General features: G+C 64.2%; 3 protein-coding genes across 5 annotated transcripts; 1 reads left to right on the top strand and 2 right to left on the bottom strand.

The window, feature by feature from the left end:
* Nucleotides 1-793: 793 nt before the first annotated feature.
* LOC102576624 (zinc finger protein 48) lies at nt 794-3,534 on the bottom strand. Its single transcript, XM_019486152.2, has 4 exons — nt 3,114-3,534; nt 2,393-2,534; nt 1,841-1,936; nt 794-1,698 (listed from the first exon to the last, which is right to left on the bottom strand). The coding sequence occupies exons 1-4, from the start codon at nt 3,222-3,224 to the stop codon at nt 1,103-1,105; spliced, it is 945 nt and encodes a 314-aa protein (XP_019341697.1). The 5' UTR covers nt 3,225-3,534; the 3' UTR covers nt 794-1,102.
* Nucleotides 3,535-4,610: 1,076 nt separating this feature from the next.
* On the top strand, nt 4,611-8,036 carry LOC106739543 (cell surface glycoprotein MUC18). Of its 3 annotated transcripts, none has more exons than XM_019486154.2 (9): nt 4,625-4,701; nt 5,256-5,355; nt 5,724-5,848; nt 5,942-6,170; nt 6,294-6,436; nt 6,514-6,670; nt 7,442-7,571; nt 7,696-7,805; nt 7,920-8,036. In XM_019486154.2, the coding sequence occupies exons 1-8, from the start codon at nt 4,642-4,644 to the stop codon at nt 7,784-7,786; spliced, it is 1,035 nt and encodes a 344-aa protein (XP_019341699.1). In that variant the 5' UTR covers nt 4,625-4,641; the 3' UTR covers nt 7,787-7,805; nt 7,920-8,036. The 3 variants fall into 3 exon arrangements, with proteins under 3 accessions (XP_019341700.1, XP_019341699.1, XP_019341698.1); XM_019486153.2 differs by having other exon boundaries at nt 7,439-7,571; XM_019486155.2 differs by lacking the exon at nt 5,256-5,355 and having other exon boundaries at nt 4,611-4,701; nt 7,439-7,571.
* Nucleotides 8,037-8,312: 276 nt separating this feature from the next.
* Nucleotides 8,313-18,426, bottom strand: CADM4 (cell adhesion molecule 4). Its single transcript, XM_014601228.3, has 9 exons — nt 18,272-18,426; nt 11,302-11,448; nt 11,066-11,218; nt 10,777-10,911; nt 10,531-10,692; nt 10,326-10,416; nt 9,998-10,170; nt 9,764-9,892; nt 8,313-9,687 (listed from the first exon to the last, which is right to left on the bottom strand). Exons 1-9 carry the CDS (start codon nt 18,342-18,344, stop codon nt 9,578-9,580), a joined length of 1,173 nt encoding a protein of 390 aa, XP_014456714.2. The 5' UTR covers nt 18,345-18,426; the 3' UTR covers nt 8,313-9,577.
* Nucleotides 18,427-19,628: the final 1,202 nt, after the last annotated feature.

Genomic DNA, 19,628 nt, shown 5'->3' with positions numbered 1-19,628 from the left:
AGCACTGGAATTGGAGGGGGGTGGTGGGCATGGAGCCCCACTCTTCTCTACTGGTCCTGGTGTGGTGCTGTGAAATTCATGGCCAACAGTGCTACAGCTGGGGGGAGGGGGGGTATTCCCTAGGGGCAATAGGACCTGAACCTGAGCCAGAGGCCAGGCAGAGCAGGACAGCCAGCAGTGGGCAGTATGCTGCTGTGGGAGTGAGGCCCTGCCCCCCCTTGCCCAGCGGCATGATGGGAGGTGTAGTTTTTAACCCAGTAGGGAGGGAAAGCCAAGTCAGAGGAGTACCCTGCCACAGTGTATGCTGGGAGCTGTAGTCCTAAGAGGAAAATACCGTCTCATAATGCATCCCGGGAGCTGTAGTTCTGGGGGCTGCCCTAGACCATGCTGGGAGCTATATTCTGGGGGGGTTGCCCTAGTGCATGCTGGGAACTGTAGTTCAGCAGGGGCTACCATACTACATGCTGGAAGCTATGGTTCTGGGGGCTGCCCCAGTGCATTCCAGGGCTTATAGTTCTTGCTCTAGAGGGTTTCCCACAGCAGTACTGCCCCTGAGGTCACCAGCCACAGCCCCCCCCCCACCAAAGCAAGGTTAGGGGAGGTAACATGAGCAGCCCATGACATCATTGGTGTGACTTCACAGTCACCACTACAACATCATCTCCCTGTAACAAGCTAGCAAGTCACAGTGTGTTGATTTGCAGGTGGGGGGACGACCACAGGACTAGAACCCCACCCACCAGCCATGACCCACAATTCCCTTCTGTCGGCGCGAGAGAGATGCCCCATTGGCTCATATGCAAGGACTTTTATTAAACAACTTCCTCCCCCCGCCCCCTCCCCCTCAACCCCAGCAGCTTAATGAGCTCGTTCATATTCATGACGGGGCTGACATCCCCCGCCACCTGGAGGGACCCCCCCCTCCCCTTTCCCTGGACTATAGGAAATTGGGGAGGGAGAGGCCTTCTCTCCTGCCCCCACCTGTGACCCGAGCTGGCTCTGGTCTCAACCCCCCTCCACAGGGGGCCCCCCAGCACTGTCGAAGGGTGCACAGTGGGGGTGGGTTCAATGGAAAGGGAAGTGCCAGCAGCAGGAGACAGGGCTACAGCTCTCCACGGGCGTGCAGCATGTAGTGCTCGTGCAGGTCGGAGACCAGGCCAAACTCTCCTGGGCACTCGGTGCACTGGTATGGTCCATCAGCCCCCTCAGGCTCCGGGGGCGGGGGTGGGGGCGGGGGGGCCCCGTTCGCCTGGCGGGGGGGCAGTGGTGGTGGGGGGGCCTTGGCGCTGCGGGGAGCCAGGGAGGGGGGCAGGGGTGGGGCAGGAGGGCTGCGGCGCCAGCCGTGCTCACAGCGGTGGGCCTCAAGCGACGCCGGGGAGGCAAAGCCCAGGCCACACTCGGCGCAGATGTAGTGGAAGGCGCCAGGGCGCGGGGCTGGGCGGGTGTCGGCATCACTGAGCGAGGGAAGAGGGGGTGCCGGCCGTGCCACACCAGGGGGCTTCGGTGAGGGGGCGGTGCCGTGCGGCCGCTTGCGCCCCACGTGGTAGCTGCGATGCACCTTCAGGGCCCGTGAGGTGCCGAAGCCACGGCCACACTCAGGGCACTCATGCCATTCGGGGCTGGGGGCGCCCAGCCGCTCCTCGCCTGCATCTGCGCCCATGTCTGTGGGCGCCTCGCCTGCCACCTTGCTCCGCGGACCTGCGGAAGGGGGCACACGCTGGGAACCCAGGCAACCAAGCTGCCCCCCTTGGGCTTACACCCCTCGAAGGGACCTGGGTGCATCCCGACCCCCCCTGAAGCAGGGAGGGAACCCAGGCATCTGAGCCCATGGGCCCCATACCTGGGTACCCGTTAGCCGAGGGTGTTGGGGGGCTGCTTTCTCCTGAAGACACAGACGTGGCTTCAGACTCATCATCCTCCTGCATCGTGGAGATGCCTGGAAGAGGCATGACAGGACAGTGAACCCAGGTGTCCAGGCTCCCCAGACAATACCCCTCACTCCTGACCCACAGCCCCTGCTCCCCTAGCCCTGCTAGTACACCTTACTTGCAACCTTCAGCCCCCAGGACAGCTCACTCACCTGCCAGCTCCCAGGATGCTACAGCCTTTCCTTAAAGACCCAGGCAGCCCTTTCTGTCCCCCCCATTTATAACGAAGCCCCAGCCTGAAGCTCCGTCCCTCCTGTGCAGGATCCAATCAAAAGAAGGGAAGGTGGAATGGGGGAGGAGACAAGGGGCATGATGGGAAGGGACTGCAGCTATAAGTCCAGGATGCTGAAAGGTAGCTGGATGTGGGGGAAGGGTTAGGGCCTAGTGCTGGGCTAGCTCTGTGGCCCCCCCCCCCCCCCCTCCTAGCTCTGGGCTGGGGGGGTCTGGGGGCCCCCAGCCCTCACCCGTTGAAGTCCCGTCCTCTTCCTCGAAGCTGGCGTCCTCGCTCCCTGCCACATCCCCGTGCCTGTGGGCCTCCGACATCATCCCTGGTGCCTCACCACCTGAGAGGGCAGAGTGCTGTGAGTATCCCACAATGCCGTAGGGCTGCAAGGCATAGGAAAGGAGGTACAGTCCCACAATGCCCTGGGGTGAGGGGGGTGTCTGGGCCAGTAGAAGGTGCCCTGGGCTGGCGGTTTATTGACTGCTTGGGGGAGTAACATCTCGATGCCCTGGGTCAGGGGGTGCAGTAGGGGTGACACTATCCCACAATACCTTGGGGCAGAGGGGTGTAGGGACTGGTGAAAGACAATGCTATCCCACGGTGCCCTGGGGCTGGGGGGTATGGACTAGTAAAGGGTGATGCTATCCCACAATGCCCTGGGGCATGGGGGGGGTGTATGGACTGGCAGAGGGCAATCCCACAGTGCCTTGGGGGTATATGGCCCAGGGGGTGGGGCCATAGCCCCACAATGCACCGGGACGGAGGTTCCATGCTCTACTCCCAGCATGCCCTACGCTCAGGGGCTATAGAGACCGGGGGGAGGGGCGGAGGGTTCCCTCCCCACAATGCACCGGGGCTATAGGGCCCCGCCCCACAATGCATCGCGGCCGGGGCCGTAGGGACCGCGGCGAGGGCGGGCGGCCTGGCTCGGCCCACAATGCACCGCGCGGCCCCGCACTCACCGGCTGCTCCGGGCCTGTCGGGGGGACCCGGTCCCGTCCGGCCGCAGGAGCCCGAGCTGCGCAGGCGCAGTGGGGCCGCGGGGACGGGGGGGGCCGGCCTCGTTCACGCATGCGCGCGCCGCCTCCCCACGCATGCGCCTAAACTGGGAATTCCTCTTGCATGTGGGCGCATGCGCGCGGCGGGTAGGTAATCCCAGGCACCGGGAGGACCTGATGCGCAGGCGCATGGGAGCGTACTATGTGCGGATTTTCAGGGGGAGGCGAGTTAATGCTATTTCTCTTTGCTTCTCGGGCCCAGCAGCCGCGCAGTTGGTGCGGGCCGGGGCGCGGCACGGTGCGCAGGGCCTCGGGGTTTTTGCGAGGGGAGCCGTTTCCCCGCCCCACGTGTCTCCCGCAGGAGACCCCCGGCCCAGCACTCCTGGGTCATGGTGAGAGAGAAGGCGGTTCCGGGCTCTTTGTGCCCTCAACAAAAATAAAGTTACTCAGCAAAAGCTCCGCGCTGGTGTTTTTTTTGGGGGGCTGGGGTCTCTCCAAGACCCAGGACTTCAGTTCCCCCTCGCTTGGGCCTGTGCACGACTTCCGGGCTCACAAACTGCCCTGGGGGGCATGAACGCCCCTCAGTTTTCCCCCAGCCCCCTACGCATATCTCACCCTAGAGCCAGGGGTATCTCGGCACCCAGTGAACTACCCCCCGACCCCGCTGGCAGTGGGCAGGGGGGTTGTAATTTAAGTCATCCCTCCCAGGATGAGCATCTTGAGCAAGGGAGCGGGACCCTTGTGCTCCAGTCCTGGGGCCAGAAGGACAGCATGGGGGTCGCTTATATTGGGAATCGTGTTGTACATGAGGAAATGCAGTATCCTCCAAGCTCTGTTCTGCATTGCAGGCCTTTGGGTCCATGTATTGGGAAGCATGTGACACATAAGGACACTGTATTTATTCCAGGCTCTGGGGCAGGGGCAGGCAATTATTTTGGGCAGAGGGCCACTTACTGAGTTTCCACAAGCCATGGAAGGCTGCATGGCAGGCAGCCAGGAGCAGATAACTCTTAATTTTAAAAGTTTTTTTAGGGGCTTCATGGGCCGGATAGAATAACTTAGTGGGCTGCATCTGGCCCCCCGGCCTCATTTTGCCCAGACCCTCCCTGCCTGGTTGGGGGGGGGGGGGGGGAGGGAGTCCCCTGTGCTCCAAGGGGGTTGGGGCAGAGGGGTCCTCTGTTGGACCTTCATGGGAGGCTGCCACTGACTGCCCCCCCACCCTCCCCAGAGGCAGCTGCACTCTGGGGGAAGGCCTGGGGTTGATGGGGCACAGGGGAGTGACCACCCCAAACCTTCAGAGGTGAAGGCTTTCCTGCCTCTGCAAGGGCCAGGACTGCAACAGGGAACCTGAGGCAGGTCCTAGACACAGCTTCTCTGCCGGACCCCCAGCATAGCCCAGTGAGGGAGCCCAGCAGTTAGTCTCCCCCCCCCCAGCCCCAGCTTTGTCCTGCCCCTTTCAGCAAGGGAAGGGGGTGGGGCTTGTGGGACTAGGATGATGTCATCCCCATCATGTGGCTTATATCAGCTGATTGGGGGGGCAGAGGCTGCAACAGTGAGTGCCTCCCCTTATGGCCCCTGCCCCCCCCCCCCCGCGGCATGGCAGGCCCCAGTGCCCCCTGCAGAACCAGGGGGCAGGGCTCTACCCCCAGCCTCTCTCTGGGGGAGTTGCACCAAGGAACCTGTCCAGCTGTGTCTGCACCTGCCCTCCGACCCAACCCTCCCCCCCCCCCCCCCCCCCCCCCCCCGCACCTTGCTGGGCAGGGCCTGGCCCCCCGCTGCTCCCCCATCAGGCCCTGCCCCTCACTCCTGACCCGCAGTGCCTGACATCCCTCAGTGCTCTGGCTGCGCACACCCCTTTCCTGCACAGGAAGGGCCCTAATAAGTTTCCCGTGCCCTTCTCATCACACCATGTATTGGCGAGGGGGTTGGCTTTTGGGGGTGGGGGCACAAGGTTAGGGGTAAAAGTTCATATTCTTTCCTCACCTCTGCCCCACCCCACCAAAGTTAGGCACCACCCCGCCAGGCCTCCAGGTGTGTGTGTGTGTGTGTGTGTGTTGTGGGGGGGGAAGTAGAGGCACCCAGCCAGGTCTTCCCTGCCCCCCCCAGCTTCCTGGTTCTCAGCACATACGGAAGCTGCCAGGCAGTGCTACCATGTGCGGGGCCTTCATCTTCCTTCTGGCCCTCCGCCTAGCCGGGGCCAGCCCAGGTCAGACCAGTGCTCCCCCACCCCCCCACAACCGCCTCCCAAACTCCCCTCCCAACCCTGCTTATATCCCTTACCCCTCGCCCCACTCAAATAAAAAGCAACCCAGGCCCAGTGCAGCAGCATCAGGCCAGAAACTTTTACAAAGCAGTTTGGGGGGAGGGGGACATGACTTTGGCTGGGGAGGCCAGGGCTTTACAATACCATAGGGCCCAATCCTCAGCCATGGCTGGGGGTTTGGGGTGGGCAGCTGTCCCCTTATGGGTGCAAACTGGGAGGGTATATGCATACATGCGCGTGTGTATGTGTGTGTGTATCCATGGGCGGGGGCTTGACTGGGGGTGGGGGCACTTTAATCCCACCCTCCCCAGGGGTGCCCACAGTGCAGCTGCTGGACCATGAGGGCCCTGTGCTGGAGGGCGACAACGTGACACTGGAGTGCATGGCCGGGCCCGGCGCTGACATGAGCAGCTTCAGCTTCCAGAAGTACAGCCCGGTGCGCGGCTGGGGGGTGCCTGGGGGGTATGGTGGGGGGCAGTTAGGAGGAGCCATGCTAACCACCCTCCTCCCCGCACCTTGTGCCCCGCAGTGGCTGCAGAGCTGGGTGCAGCTGGACGCAGGGGCCAGGCTGCGTTGCTGGTTCTATGCTGTGGCCGTGTCACGCCCAGGCGGGCGCCTCCTGCTGGACATTGCCAGGCTCCAGCGCTGGCACGAGGGCGCCTACCGTTGTGCCCCTATGCCTCTCAATGACACTTTCGTCCCTGAGCCCGGCCCAAGCAACGCCTCTGGAGAAGCCACCTTCATGCTGCATGTGGACTGTACGTGGCACCAGTGAGGTTGGGTGTCCCAATCCTGATCCCTGGCACGAAACTCCCTTTGGGTTTCAGTGCCCAGCTACCAGGGTCCCCAAAATGGGAGGTATGACCTTGCCCTCCCTGCAGACTTGCGGGACGTGTGGGTGACGTGGCCGGACGCATGGTGTGGGACTGTGGGTGACACCGTGACCGTGACTGAGGGCGAGGACCTGGAGCTGGAGTGTGCTGCTGAGGCCTCGCGGCCCCCCAAGTTTGACTGGACCCGTGATGTATGGACTGCCCTGGGGCCGGGTGGGGGGTGCAGAGACGGGATTTTGCGGGGTACCATTGATGTTGGCCATTGCAGGGCGAGGCCTGGACACTGCAGGCACAGGCACTGGGGTTGCGTGGGCTGCAGCAGGACCAGGCTGGTACCTACCGATGCCATGCGCGGCTGTCGGGCCTAACACAGAGCCGTGCCGTGACTGTGCTGGTGGAGCCACCCGCCGGCACCCAGCGCCTTGGTGAGTAGCAGGCAGTGCATGTGCAATTATGTGCATGTGTGAGCATGATGCAGAGGCCTGGGTTCTGCATGTGTGCGCGTGTCCTGGACATCTGGGTTCTGTGTGTGTGCGCACGTGTGTACACACAGATGCATGTGTGTGTAAGCATGTCCCAGATGCCTGGGTTCTGTGCACATGTGTGTGCACAGAGGTTCCAGATGCCTGCATTGTGCATGCATGTGTGCAGACGTGTCATGGACAGCTGGGTGGCATGTGTGCGCACGTGTGCATCTGTGAGGAGGTCCTAGATGCCTGTCTTGTGTGTACATGCATGTCATGGACACTTGGGGGGCACGTGTGTGTATACACACATACATGTGTGCAAACATGTCCCAGATGCCTGGGTTGTGTGCACGTGTGTGTCACCTGGGTTGTGTGTGTGAATGCACACATACGAGTGTGGCCCGGACACCTGGGTTCTGTGTGTGCATAAGCATGTCCCAGATGCCGTGTGTGTGTGTGTACACGTGTGTGACCCAGACACCTGGGTTTTGTGTGTACATGAACATGTCCCAGATGCCTGGGGGTGAGGGTTTGACGCACATGTGTAAGCATGTGCCAGATGCCTCTGTGTGTGTGTGTGTGTATGCATGTGTGTGTGTGTGTGTGTGTGTGCGCGCGCATCCCAGATGCCGGGGGGGGGAGCGGTGTGTGCGTGCACCCGCTCGTGCCCTAGCCACCTAGGCTCAGTGCCACTCTGCCTGCCCACTGACCCTTGCCCCCTCCCAGCAGAGACAGCACAGACCCCTGGTGCGCTGGCGCTGGTCCTGGCCGTGGTGCTGCCTGTGGTGCTCCTGGTTGTGCTGGCCACAGTGCTGGCTGCCTGGGTGCAGTGCCGCCACCCTGCCAAGAGCCCCCCGCCGTGAGTACAGGCCCTGATCTGGGGGTGGGAGGGCCTTTCCATGAGCCTGAATCCAGGGGCATGGCTGGCTCAAGGCATGGGTGCGGGGGTCCTACTCACCCCATCTCTTCCCCCACTCCCCCAGGGAGGTGTCTGGCCAGCGCATCCCCATCTTCAAGGGCAGCCTGGAGTCCGTGCAGGGGGGTGCTGGGGACACGCACCCTCTGGTCCGCTGACACAGCCCCTGGGATGCAGGTGTGCACAGGAGAGTGTGGACTGCGGGGGGGAGGTCCTTTCCCACAACGCTTTGGGGTGATGGGCTCTTGCCATCCCCCACCCCCCACCCCTTACTCCTGGTTCTCTCCCCAGGAGCTGGTCACTAGCTGGATGCAGACCCTGCTGGAAGCACAGCTGAGGGGAGGGGGGCTGTAACAGGGGCAGGGGAGGCACCAAAAGCACTGACTACAATAAAAACACTGAACATGGGACCTTGAGCATCTGTACAGGGCTGGAGGCGGGTGCCGGTGGGAACCTGGGGATCAGAAGTGGGGGACACCAGTGGGGATGGGGGCTGAGGGCCGGAAGAGAGGACTACCGGCGATGACCTGAGGGTCAGGAGGGGCAGCGGTGGGGATGGGGGCTGCAAGTCAGGAGTGAGGGGCAGCAGAAGTGAGGGGCACTAGTGGGGACCTATGGTTCGGGAGTGAGGAGTACCCCAGATCCCCGCCCCCCCAAACACACAAACGACCTCCCGGCGGCAGCTGGTGTTAAAAGAATTAATCCAGGGGAATTTATTGAAGTATCAAACGTGGTTAAAAGGCGACATATTTACATATATATTAACTCTCGCTGCGGGGGGGCCATAGCAGGGGCCCCGGGAGCCCTGCCCCCCCCCTATATATTAATTATTATATTTCCCATTTCCTTTAGCGGCATCTCCCCTTTCGCGACATGGACAATAGAAAAGAAGAATCTGGAGACGGGGGTGGGGCAGGCTAGGCGTGTGTGTGGGATTTGTTCCATATGGAAGTGGGAGATTTGGGGGGGGGGAACACAGGTTTAATTTCCCCAAGTGCTGAAGCACTGGCCTGGCTCCGAGATGTGACTGGCTCTGGGGTGGACAGCACAGGCCTGGGATGCAGCTGCACCTGGGCTGTGCACAGGGGCTGGTATCACAGGCCTGGGGTGCAGCTTGTTCTGGGATGGGCACCAGGGCTGGTATCACAGGCCTGGGGGGCAGCTGGCTCTGGGGGGGGTGTTGCAGCTAGTATCACCGGCCTTGGGATGGGTGTCGGAGCTGGTATTACAGGCCTCGGATGCGGCTGGCTCTGGGGTGTGCATCACAGGGCCCCCAAGCTGCAGCTTGCTCTGGGATGGGTGTGGGCCGACCCAGGGGCAGGGAGGGGTGGACCTGGGCCCCCGCCCCCACTGCCCCCCCCAGCCCCGTCTCGCAGCTCTTGTGCTTGGAACGGACGTCACATGACGAGGACAGACTGACACAGACCCACAGACACCCCCCGCCCCCCCACCCTCATGGCTTTGAAGAAAAGAGTCCAACCTGCATTTTACGGCCCGGGACAGACGGCACCCAGGCGTCCGGGCGGGCCCCACTGCCTGCCCAGAGCTGGGGAAGGAACCCAGGCATCCAGGCTCCCACCCCTGCCCAGCTGGCAACCTTGAACCTATTTACAAGAGGAAGGGATGCCCCCCCGCAGCTCCACCCCCTCCAAGACCGCGATGAGACCCCCCGCAGCTTCCAGACAGGCAATGACAGCCCCTGTGACGTTGGGGGGGGGCGCACTAGGCAGGACTAAAGGGGGCAGAGGGGCGTGGCTTGTAGAAAGAGGCAGGGCCTCAGCCCAGGGGTGGGGCCTATGGGAGGAGGCGGGGCCTCTGCCCAGGGGACAGAGCCATCCTGTTAGGGGCCGTGCCTCCCCCCTACAACTGGTTGGAAGAGGCTCAGCTTCCCTGGGCGGGGCCTGGCAGGAGGGGCGGGGTTCCCAGCCTGGCCCCGCCCCCCACCCCACTCAGATGAAGAACTCCTCCTTGCGCTTGTGGCCATCGCCGCCATTGAGGAAGGCCTCGCGCGCCTCGCCATGCTCGTCCAGCCCGCTCGCCTCATGCGTCAAGTAGGAGCCTGCCGGGTGTGCGGTGTCAGAGCACGGGGCGGGACCTGCCGGGCCGCACCCCGCCCCCAGCCCCGCAGCACTCACCCTTCTGCCGGATGGAGCACCACACCATGACGATGAGAACGCAGATGACGAGGAAGACTAGCAGGGCCAGGATCCCACCCACGATGGCGTAGGGCACGGAGGTCTGCGCCTCCACGATGGCTCCCGGGTCTGGCAGGCGAGAAGGGGTTGAGGCACCAGGACTGCAAAGCCAGCATGCCTGGGCGAAGCGCGGCGGGGAGCGAGGCTGCTTGCTGGGAGCAGGTCGGTGCTTACCGTAGACGACGAGGACGTACTGGTCGGAGGCACGCCCGTGCTTGTTGGCGGCCTGGCAGGCGTAGGTGCCGTTGTCCAGCAGGCTGAGCGCTGGGATGGTGAGCACCTCGCTCTCGACACGAGCCCGCTCCGGCAGCGAGTCGTTGGCCCGGCTCCACTGGATCTTCGTGGGGCTGCAGGACAGAGGCAGAGAGTGAGGGGCTGCTGGTGAGAGCAAGTCCCCCATCCCCGCCCCCCCGCCCCCGTGTGTTCCTGGAGAACTGCAGCATCCCACCACCCCATGCTGCAAGCTTCCCCCGCCCAGAGGTGCCCTGCCCAGGGTACTGACTGTGGGTTGCCATTGACAGCGCAAGTCAAGACCAAGGTGTCTCCCTCCCGGTGGATGCCCTGCGAGGGGTGGATCCGTGCCACAGGGGAGTCTGGTGGGGAGAGAGGTGCTTTAGGGGAGGCAGCACGAAGTGGCGTGGCCCCCCCCACAGCCACATGCCCCGCCCCTGATGCTGTGTCATGGTGCTGGGTCCCTCCTGGCTCACACTGCACATCAAGCTGGTACTGGGTCTGCTTGCGCTGGCCGCGCAGCGCTGTATTGGTGGCCTCACAGGTGACGATGGCGCCGTGGTCCTTGCGCTCTACATGGAACCGCACCGCATTGCGCACCGCAAACACCTTCCCCAGCTGCTCCTGGCTGCTCACACCTGCGAGGGCAGGGGGGGTGGGGTGAGGGGTGCGGCCCTGCCCCCGTTGGGACCCATGCCAGCCCCAGCCCGGGTCCCGCTCACCTTTCAGCTCCCGCCGGTCACGGGACCAGCGCAGAGAGGCGGGCGGGCGGGACCGAGGCACGATGCAGGTCAGCTCCACCTCGCCGCCCTCCACTGCCTGCTCCTTCACTTCCACGATGGGGTTGTCGGGGGGCACTGCGGGCACAGGGCAGGGGTCAGGGGCCTGGCACCCCCCCATCCACAGGGCATAGCATGCCCCTCATGCCTTCCCAGCAGCACCTAGGTCACCCCCACCCCCTCCCAGCGGAGACCCTAGTGGGAAGCAGCCCCCAGGCACCCCCCGGCACACCAAGCACAGTGAGGGTGGCGATCTGGTGGTGGGTGTCCTCGGTGTAGAGTTGGCAGAAGTAGCCGCCCTCGTCCTCCAGCCGCACATCCGAGAGCTGGATCCGCACCTGGCGCTGCGTGAACTCCACCAGCTGGAACCGCTCATCCTTCAGTGCTGGTGGGCAGACGGATGAGGTCAGTGGGCATCAGTGCCTGCCGCGGCTACGGCAGCCCCCCAGCCCGACCCCCCCGACTCACCGCGAGTGCCGTTGAAGAAGAGGGTCTGGCGCGAGGGGTTCTGGATGACCACAATGGAGCCGTCGTACTGGTGCAGGCGGCAGTTGATCTCGGCCACGCCGCCTTCTGCCACCGTCACGTTCTCAGCTTGCACCTCCTGTGCCAGCCCTGGGGAGGAGCAAGGAGGTTAGATACGGCCCAGCATGGGACGTGCCCACAGGAGCAAATGCCCTCCCCATGCACATGCATGCAGAGCCCAGGTGTCCGGGATGGACCTGGATGGATGGATGTGCAAGTGCACATGCAGAACCCAGATCCCCAGATGGACATGCATGTGTGCACGCAGATGGGACATGCATCCTCCTCGCCCCGCCTGGATCTAGGCGGTTCAGGGCTGCAGGTCCGGAGTGAGGGGCACTGGAGGGAGTGGGGGGGGGGGGTCCTGCTGCTCCTTTAAATCCCTGGATGTTTGCTCTCTGCTGCTCTGACTTCATGACGGGTTGTCATGGGAACGGGGCTGACGGGTTGGGGGGGCATTCTTTGGTGGGGATTAGGGAGGGCAGGACCAGTGGTGGGTGGGGGGGGAAGAGGCAGGCCCACCAGACCCCCCCCAGCAAACCCCGGTGGAGGCTGCAGAGCCCAGGTACCGCCGAGGGGTTGCTCTGCCCGGGGTGCCCAGCTAGGACCCCCAGACCCTCCTTGCATCACCCCAAGGAACCCAGTGTCACCATGGAGACCGCCCAGTGAGATTTGCATAGCAGAGCCACCAAATAACAACAACAACGAGGCATAATTGGCTGGGAGCCGCAATGGGGGTGGGGGGTTGGGGGGTCCCCCTGTCCAGGCAGGACACAAAGGAAAGAAAGCTGGCGGAGAGGGGCTGAGGGGGCCCAGATGCCGGGGTTCAGCCCCAGCTCAGGAGGTGGGAGCCTGGACGCCTGGGTTCCCAGCTGGGCTCCAGGGGTGCGGGGGCTGGACGCCTGGCTCCTGCCCATCGGAGCCAGGCCTGCTGCTAACAAAGGCCCCAGGGCCTGCCTCTGCAGCCAGCACTGACCCCACTGCTCGCCTGGGGGCCAGGAGCCCCCTATACCCTCCCGTCACACCGCAGCAACAGCTCTGGGCTGCTGCTAGGTGCCACGTGGGCACGTGGAGGGGCTGGTGCCCCACTGTGTCAGCTTGTGTCCCCCACCCCTGGTTTCTATGGTGACTGCCACCACCTAGCCAGCTGGGATCACCAAGGTCACAACCAGCAAGAAGGTCACTGCCACCCCTCCACAGCCCTACTAGTGCCCCTCACTGTCGACCCAGAGCCCCCTGCCCCCCAGCCCTGTTCGTGCCCCTTACTCCCAACCTGCACCCCACTCTGTCAGGGTGGCGCTACCACACCCATGCTGGGGGACTTGAGTGGGGGTAGACAGGTTAATGGGGAGGGTGGACGGAGCAAGCCCAGAGGAAGCCAGCAGGATTCTTGGCATATTTCATGCCCCCCACAATGGACCCATTTTACCAGCTCAGCCCCCCCCCCCCCCAGAGAAGCTCCCTGCTTGGGGAGTTATGGGGGGGATTCCCGCTTACAGATCCTACCTCCACCCCCGCAACCAGGTCCTCAACCAGAGAAGACAGGAATAGGATCCAGGTGTCCAGGACGGCCCCCCTCACCCCATACTCCAACCCACACAGAAGAGAGTCCATGCAAGGCCTGAACCTCACTGCCCCTCCCAGCTGCTGGTGCCCTTCACTCCCAACCCGCAGCCCCTGCCCGCCCCAGTGCCCCTCATTCTCGACCCACAGCTCCCCCTGACAGCAGTGGCAGCCCCCACCAAGCCTGCGGCGCAGAGGGGAAAGGAGGGCACTGCCGCAGAGGAAGCCCACCATGTGGCACTGGCTCCCATCTGCCAGCCCTGTGGCTGCCAGAGCCAGATGGCCGCAGTAGTGCCAGGGCCACAAGCACCAGAGCAGCCCCTGAGCCTCCTGGCATGGGGTGGGGCAGATTTGGGGGCTGGGGTGACCCATGCATTCCTGTCAGGCCAATGCAGCCCACAGAGACGCCAGCCCCATGGGCACAAGGGGCCTTTGTTTGGCTGCTGACTCACGCCAGCCCCGCTGCAGCCCACCCCCAGCACTCGGATGCCTGGGTTCCTCGGCCTGCTCTCCACACCTCGGTCCTGGCTGGTGCCCCTCACTTCCAGCCTGCCCCCCACCCCCCCCAAAAGCTGCTCCATGCTGATTATCTCGGCTGAGGGGGGCGTGGGGGGGATTATCAAGGATCAGCAGCTGTTATGAAATAGGGGGGGTTGGCACCTCTGAGAACCCAGGCATCCTGGTCCTACTGCACCCACATGCCCAGAACGCCTGGGTTCTCTCCCAGTATGGCGGGGGGCAGAGGTCTGGTGGGCTAGGATGGGGGGCAGCGGTAGGGGGACAGACTCCTGGGCTTGGCCCTGGGAGTGAGGTGGGGGGGAGCACTTTCAGGGCCAACAATGGCCCTTTCTGCAGCAGCAGCAGCACAGAGTCAACTCTCAGCCCCAAGTCTCCGGCACCGCCTGGTACCAGCCCTGCACATGCGGCGCACCCCTCCCCAGACCCAGCCACATCCCAGGCCGGTTACATCCAGCCCTGACACCCACCCCAGATCCAGCTGTATCCTAGGCCTGCAATACCAGCCCCAATGCCCACCCCAGAGCCAGCCGCATTGCAGGCCTGTGATACCCACCCACCCTGATGCCTACCCCAGAGCCAGCTGCATCCCAACTTGTGATACCCGCTCCAATGCCTACCCCAGAGCCAGCTGCATTCCAGGCCTGAGATAACAGCCCTGACACCCACCCCAGAGCCACCCACTTCCCAGAGACCCTGCTACACCCAGCCCTGATGCCCACCCCAGGGGCCCTGTTATACCCAGCCCCAATGCCCCACCCCAGAGCCTGCTGCATCTGCTGGTAGCCAAGGGCCGAGCTGAGCACTGGCCAGTTTCGGTCAAACCCTGTGCCCTCCGTGCTGGCAGGCGTGAGTCTTTCCCAGCCACACTCCAAAAGTTTATTTAATTAATCCCCAAGCATGAAGGAGTCGGTGCAGGGTGGGCACGTGAGCAGGAGCCACGCGTGGAGCAGGGCAAGGGCCAGGTGTGGGGGCTGTGGGCACCAGCCCAGTGCCCGGCTCATCACTAGGGGTAATTGGGAGCACAAGGGCGCCAGCCAGCCCCACAGGCCTGCTTCCAGCAGGCACTGTGCCACAGGAAGGCTGGGAAGCTCCTGTGGGCAAAGGACAGCCCCCAGGCTCCCCCCTGCCCACTGCAAAGCCCCAGGGAGAGAACCCAGGCATCCAGGCTCCCAGCCTCCCTACTGCAACCCACCAGACCCCACTCCTCACCCAGAGCTGGAGGGAACTCAGGTGTCCAGGCTGCCAGGGCAGGCACTTACCTTTGTGCTGCCCTGATGCCCGTCCCAGAACCAGCCGCATCCCAGGGTGTGGTTCCAGCCCCAATGCCCATCCCAGAGCCAGCCGCACCTCAGGCCCTGTGATACCCATCCTGATGCCCACCCCAGAGCCAGCTGCATCCCAGGCCTGTGACATCAGGCCTACACTCCACCCCAGAACCGGCTGCATCTCAGCCCCCTGGAGAGGTGTTTGTGGTCAGTTCTTTGCAAAACATGTTTGCTAGATGCTACCCAAGTGCCCCTCCAAGATGCGTCCCCTGTCTGGGTCCAAGGGTTAGGCAGCCACGGGGGCAAACTGGTTGGTGACACATCGTCCCCAGGGACAGGTCCCCGGGCAGGTGCCAGGGCAAGCAATGAAGACAAGGAGCAGGTGGCCAGCTGGAGCCCAGACCCCTTGTCTTCAGTGTGCGGAGGGTCATGGGGATACAGGGGCTGGGAGCCTGGACACCTGTGTCCTATCCAGTATGTGGGGAGTTATGGGATCCCACATGCTGCCAAAGGGCCTATGCAGGGGAGTTTGTTGCTCCCCGCAAGCCACGTGGCAAAGCCAAGGCCTGCCCCCATCACAGCCCCGTGTGGCCAGCACCCAGAGCAGGATGCAACCCCCCACCCCCACAAGCTCCAGCATTTCTATGGGGTGAGGACAGGGGGGGTCCCTGGATGAGAGCAGAGCCTGCCAGTGCTCCCTGGGGGCTCAATGCCAGGAGCTGGTGGCACAGGCCCGGGGGGGGGGGTTGATCTGACTCAGGCCCCACCACCCCCTGCCCTGCCCCCAGCCAGCCCTGGTGCCCCCAACCCAGTGCCATGGCACTGAGGATGGGGTCAGGGTCCCTCCTGGCCCAGCCAGGCGGCCCAGCTCCAGGCGACCTTGCTCCCCCCACACCCGCTGCCAAGGGGTTTTATTTGGCTGTGAATGGAAGGCGAAGGCGGGAGTGAGCTGCATACGCAATGAGCCTGGAGCCAGCCCAGAGCCAGCCCTTCCCTGCAGAACTGGGGGAGCTGAGGTGGGCTGCTGGAGGGGCAAGGACTGGGGAGGTGGGGGTGGAGGGGCTGGTCCCCAGTGTCCTGCTGCCCCCCCCCAGAAAATGGAGCCGTGACCCAGGGGAGCTGGAGCCCTCTGCCCTGGCACTGCCAGGAAGGATGGAGAGCAACGCAGCCCCACTCCAGACATGGGCAAGAGCAGGGAGGCCCTTGGCCCTGCTGGGTGGTTGGGTGGGTCCTGGGTCTCTCCCAGGCCAGAGGTGACTTTGGCACGTCCTCACCTCTCTGCCTCAGTTTTCCCACCCAGAAGGGCTCTAAGCCCCCCAGAGCAGCAGGGTTGGGGGTTCAAACTCCAGCCCAGCGAGGCACACTAAGGATAGGACAGGCTTGGGGGTGTCTCAGGTGCTGAGCTGGGAGCCCGGATGCCTGGGTCCTGTCCCCAACTCCAGGAAGGCTGGAGAAAGGGGCTGGTAGCCTGGATGCCTGGGCTCTCTCCCGGTTAAGAGAGGGGAGTGGGGTCCACCTGGTTTGAGGAGCCAGGACTTCTGGGTCCCATTCCCAGTACAACTGGGGACCCCTTCCCACTCAGCCTGGGGTGGGTTGGGGGGCACTGAGGGCTCTTGCCACAGCTCCAAAGGGGGAGCACATGGGGGTAAGCTCCACAGCCAGGGGCTGCCCACGGGGAGGGGGCTGCCCCTTCACCCCTCCCTGCCCACACTGGCATAGAGAAGTAGGCATAGACCAGGCATTTGCATAAAAGGCCCTGTGTGCAGGACTTTTTCCCCCTTCCCCGGGGGATGCCCTGGCCCCCTGCTCCCCCCACAGCATGAGAAGGCACCGGGGGTGGTGTGGACTGTCCCCGGGCCATGCCAGCCACCTCAGGCTGGGCTGGGGGGGGCCTACGCTCTCTCCCATTCTGACCTAGAAAGGAGCATTACTGTGGCTATTGATTAAAGGAAGATGCAATTACTCGGCTGGGGACCTGCTGCCTCTGATAACAGGGGGACGTGGGGGGGGGGGGCACGGAGCCGCAGGGCGCTGGGAGGGGGGGCTGACCTGAGCCCCAACAGCCAGGCAGGCCCAGGGAAACAGTGAGCTGACGCCAAGAGGAGGCCGGGCGCCCGTCTTTCAAACGTCCTTCCCTGGCAGGCGGGTTCTCCCCTCGCTCTGTCAATGGGCCTTTTTCCTCACCCCCTCCCCACTTCACCGCCAGCTCTCTGCTGCCGACGTGGGGGTCTCCTGGCCTTACCCCCCACCTCCAGAGCTTGGGGCAGCTCCCCTGAGAAGGGATTCACCTGGGCCCTGGCAAAACCAAAAACCCAGGCGCTTTGGGGGGGCATGTGCATGTGGCAAGGGGTTGGGGTGTCCTGGGCACCTGCTCCCAGGGTGTAATGGGGCAGGAAGGGGGCTCAGCTCCAGCCAGACCCAAAGCCCAGCTCCTGAGATGCCCACACGCGAGGGGCTGGCAGGACTCCCCTGGGGCAGCTGTAGTGGCAGGGGAGCTATTTCAAGTCCGAGGGGTAATCCAGGCCCCGAGTGGGGTCCAGCTCTGCAGCCCCTCCAAGGACGCGGCTCTGAAAGAGGCAGGCAAGGCATCAATGTCAAAGGCGGGGATGGGGGCCCCAGGCCCCTGGGGAGGCAGTGTCAGCAGGGCCACATGCAGGGTGGGGGGTTGGGAGGACAAAGCCAGGGGGTGGGTTCAGGCTGGGGTGGGGGGGCTGCAAAACGCCATTTTCCCCTTGCCGTTTCCTTCCCTCCTTTCTTCCCCGTGATGCCGCGGTCCCGGATGGCTGCAGCCCTGCACCAGGACCCCCAGCACGGGCACCACCCCCATTCCCACCCGGAGGGGCAAGACAGCCCCAGGCCCAGCTGTCTAGGTGGCAGGAAGGGGCGGGGGGGCGGGGAGCGGGAAGGAAGGACATGAATGGAAGCAGCTGCACCCCCCCCTCCCCCCGCCCCAAGAGAGGCAGCAAGGCAAGGCTTTGTGCAGAAGAATGAAGGAGAACCGAGGAAGGCAAAGGAGACCGCCCCCCCCCATACCCGTATACACCTGGGCTCAGCCCTGCAACCCCAGGAGGACCTTGGGGAGGGAGGGGGGTTGCAGCCCCCCATCTCCATATATACCTATAGCGCCTGGGCTCAGCCCTGCAGTCCCCCCCCATCTCCATATGTGCCTATAGTACCAAGGCTCATCTCTGAAACCCCGGGAGGGGATGCAGCCCCGCCATATCCATATATACCTATAGCACCTGGGCTCAGCCCTGCAACCCCAGAAGGAGCGGGGGGGGTTGCAGCCCCTCCATATCCACATGTGCCTCCAGCGCCCGGGAGGGCCGGGACCGGGGCGCATGCAGCTGCCGGGAAGGGGAAGTTAACAAAGAGGCGCGGTGCTGCAGCGCGGGGTGGGGGGGCTTTGTTCTGCGGTGCGCGGCGCGGGCTCACACACTGCGAGGCTGGGGGGGAGCACCGGGCGCAGGATGCGGCCCCGGGGCTGGGCAGGGGCCGGGGCAGGATGCGGCCCCGGGGCTAGGCAGGGGCCGGGCCAGAGGCCCCGATCCGGCGCACGCTCCTACCTGGCCCCGCAGCGCGGAGCAGGACGAGGACGAGTGCGGGGAGGACGAGGACGAGCCCGAGCCCCGCCGGCATCGTGCGCCCCGAGCCGCCGCTGCCCACCTGCGCCCGGCTCCCGCGGCCCTAATGTATGCAAATGAGATGCGGGGGGCAGGGCCAATGGCGGGGGAGGGGCCCCGCCCGGCCACTGTTTACAAGTCCCATGCGGGAGCGGCGCGGGAGGCGTTTTAAAGGGCCCCGCCCGGGGCGGGGAAACTGAGGCACAGACGGAAGGCGGGGCCAGATCAGGGGAGGACCCGGCGTCCGGGTTCCCCCACCCTGCCCCACCTGAGACCCCCACCCGCTCCCAGAGCAGGGGGAGACAGCCCAGGTGTCCGGGCTCAGCCCCCCTGCGCCCACCTGAGATGCCCACCTGCTCCCAGAACAGGCATCTGGGCTCCCACCCCCCTGTTCTCACCCGAGACCCCAGGCATCCAGGTTCCTTCCCGCCTTGCTCTCAGCTGAGCCCCGCACCCCATTCGCAGAGCAGGGGAGAACCCAGGCGTCTGGGGTTCAGAGCAGCTGATGCAATAATGCAGCTGATAAACCGCAGGCTCCCTGGAGCAAGTACATGTTTGCACAAGACCCCGTCCTCTGTGAACCCCGGTGTCCTGGCACACCCAGCCTGCCAGCCCCACCCTAGTGCCAGGGAGGGATTCCCCAGAGTGGGTCAGGGAGGCCTGCGGGGGCAGGTGAGGTCTGCGGGGGACCAACCCACGCCCCAACACCCCCTTGGGTACCCAGGCAACTTGCAGCGGGGCCTGGCTGCATCCAGCGCCGCAGGGTCCTGGGCTGTGATGGGCGGCTCTGCTGGACCATGCTAGGTCTGGGGGCACAAGGTGCTGACCTGCCTCCATGCCGCATAGAGCCGAGCCATCACTTCCCCTTCAGTGCTGCTCGAGTAGGGTTTTACTGTTTAATAATTAAGCAAAGATCGTCTAATGCCCAGGCCGTTAAGAGCGGCTGTTAAACTGTTATCATGGCTGGATAGGCAGGGAGCGTGCAGCTCCCCCGGCCATGCCCAGGCTGCCCCCCAACCCAGTGTGTATTAGGATCCCAGCACCCACCCCATTCAGTCCACCAAGGCTCCCAGGAGAGCACTCCCCTTGCAGCGTGCATGGAGAAACTGAGCCACGCAGACAGGGGGTGGGGTGGGAATGGAGAAGAGCTCTGACCCCCCAGCCCTCTTGCGGGGGAAGACGGTTTCCTTCCAGGATGCGGGCAAAGTTTGCCATAGCGCCGCAGGGTCTTTGATGCTGCCACATCATACAGAGAGATGCTCAGGGGCTGCCTGCGGAGCAGGCCACAGAGCCCACCACA

This window comes from Alligator mississippiensis, chromosome 15 (genome assembly GCF_030867095.1).
Source record: "Alligator mississippiensis isolate rAllMis1 chromosome 15, rAllMis1, whole genome shotgun sequence".
Classification (NCBI taxonomy): Eukaryota; Metazoa; Chordata; order Crocodylia; family Alligatoridae; genus Alligator; species Alligator mississippiensis.
This window is presented reverse-complemented; position numbering and strand designations above follow the sequence as displayed.

Bases quoted from the DNA above. Each gene is read 5' to 3' on its own strand.
- LOC102576624 (XM_019486152.2), bottom strand. From the start codon at position 3,224: ATGCGTGAACGAGGCCGGCCCCCCCCGTCCCCGCGGCCCCACTGCGCC. The intron at 2,535-3,113 runs GTGAGTGCGGGG...TATGCCTTGCAG, and splicing joins CGACAGGCCCGGAGCAGCCG to CCCTACGGCATTGTGGGATA. The intron at 1,699-1,840 runs GTATGGGGCCCA...CCCCTTCCGCAG, and splicing joins CTCGGCTAACGGGTACCCAG to GTCCGCGGAGCAAGGTGGCA.
- LOC106739543 (XM_019486153.2), top strand. From the start codon at position 4,642: ATGATGTCATCCCCATCATGTGGCTTATATCAGCTGATTGGGGGGGCA. The intron at 6,171-6,293 runs GTACGTGGCACC...CCCTCCCTGCAG, and splicing joins CTTCATGCTGCATGTGGACT to ACTTGCGGGACGTGTGGGTG. The intron at 7,572-7,695 runs GTGAGTACAGGC...CCACTCCCCCAG, and splicing joins CCTGCCAAGAGCCCCCCGCC to GGAGGTGTCTGGCCAGCGCA.
- CADM4 (XM_014601228.3), bottom strand. From the start codon at position 18,344: ATGCCGGCGGGGCTCGGGCTCGTCCTCGTCCTCCCCGCACTCGTCCTC. The intron at 10,912-11,065 runs GTGTGCCGGGGG...CTGTGCCCGCAG, and splicing joins CGCCACCCTCACTGTGCTTG to TGCCCCCCGACAACCCCATC. The intron at 10,171-10,325 runs GTCAGTACCCTG...TCTGTCCTGCAG, and splicing joins GCTGTCAATGGCAACCCACA to CCCCACGAAGATCCAGTGGA.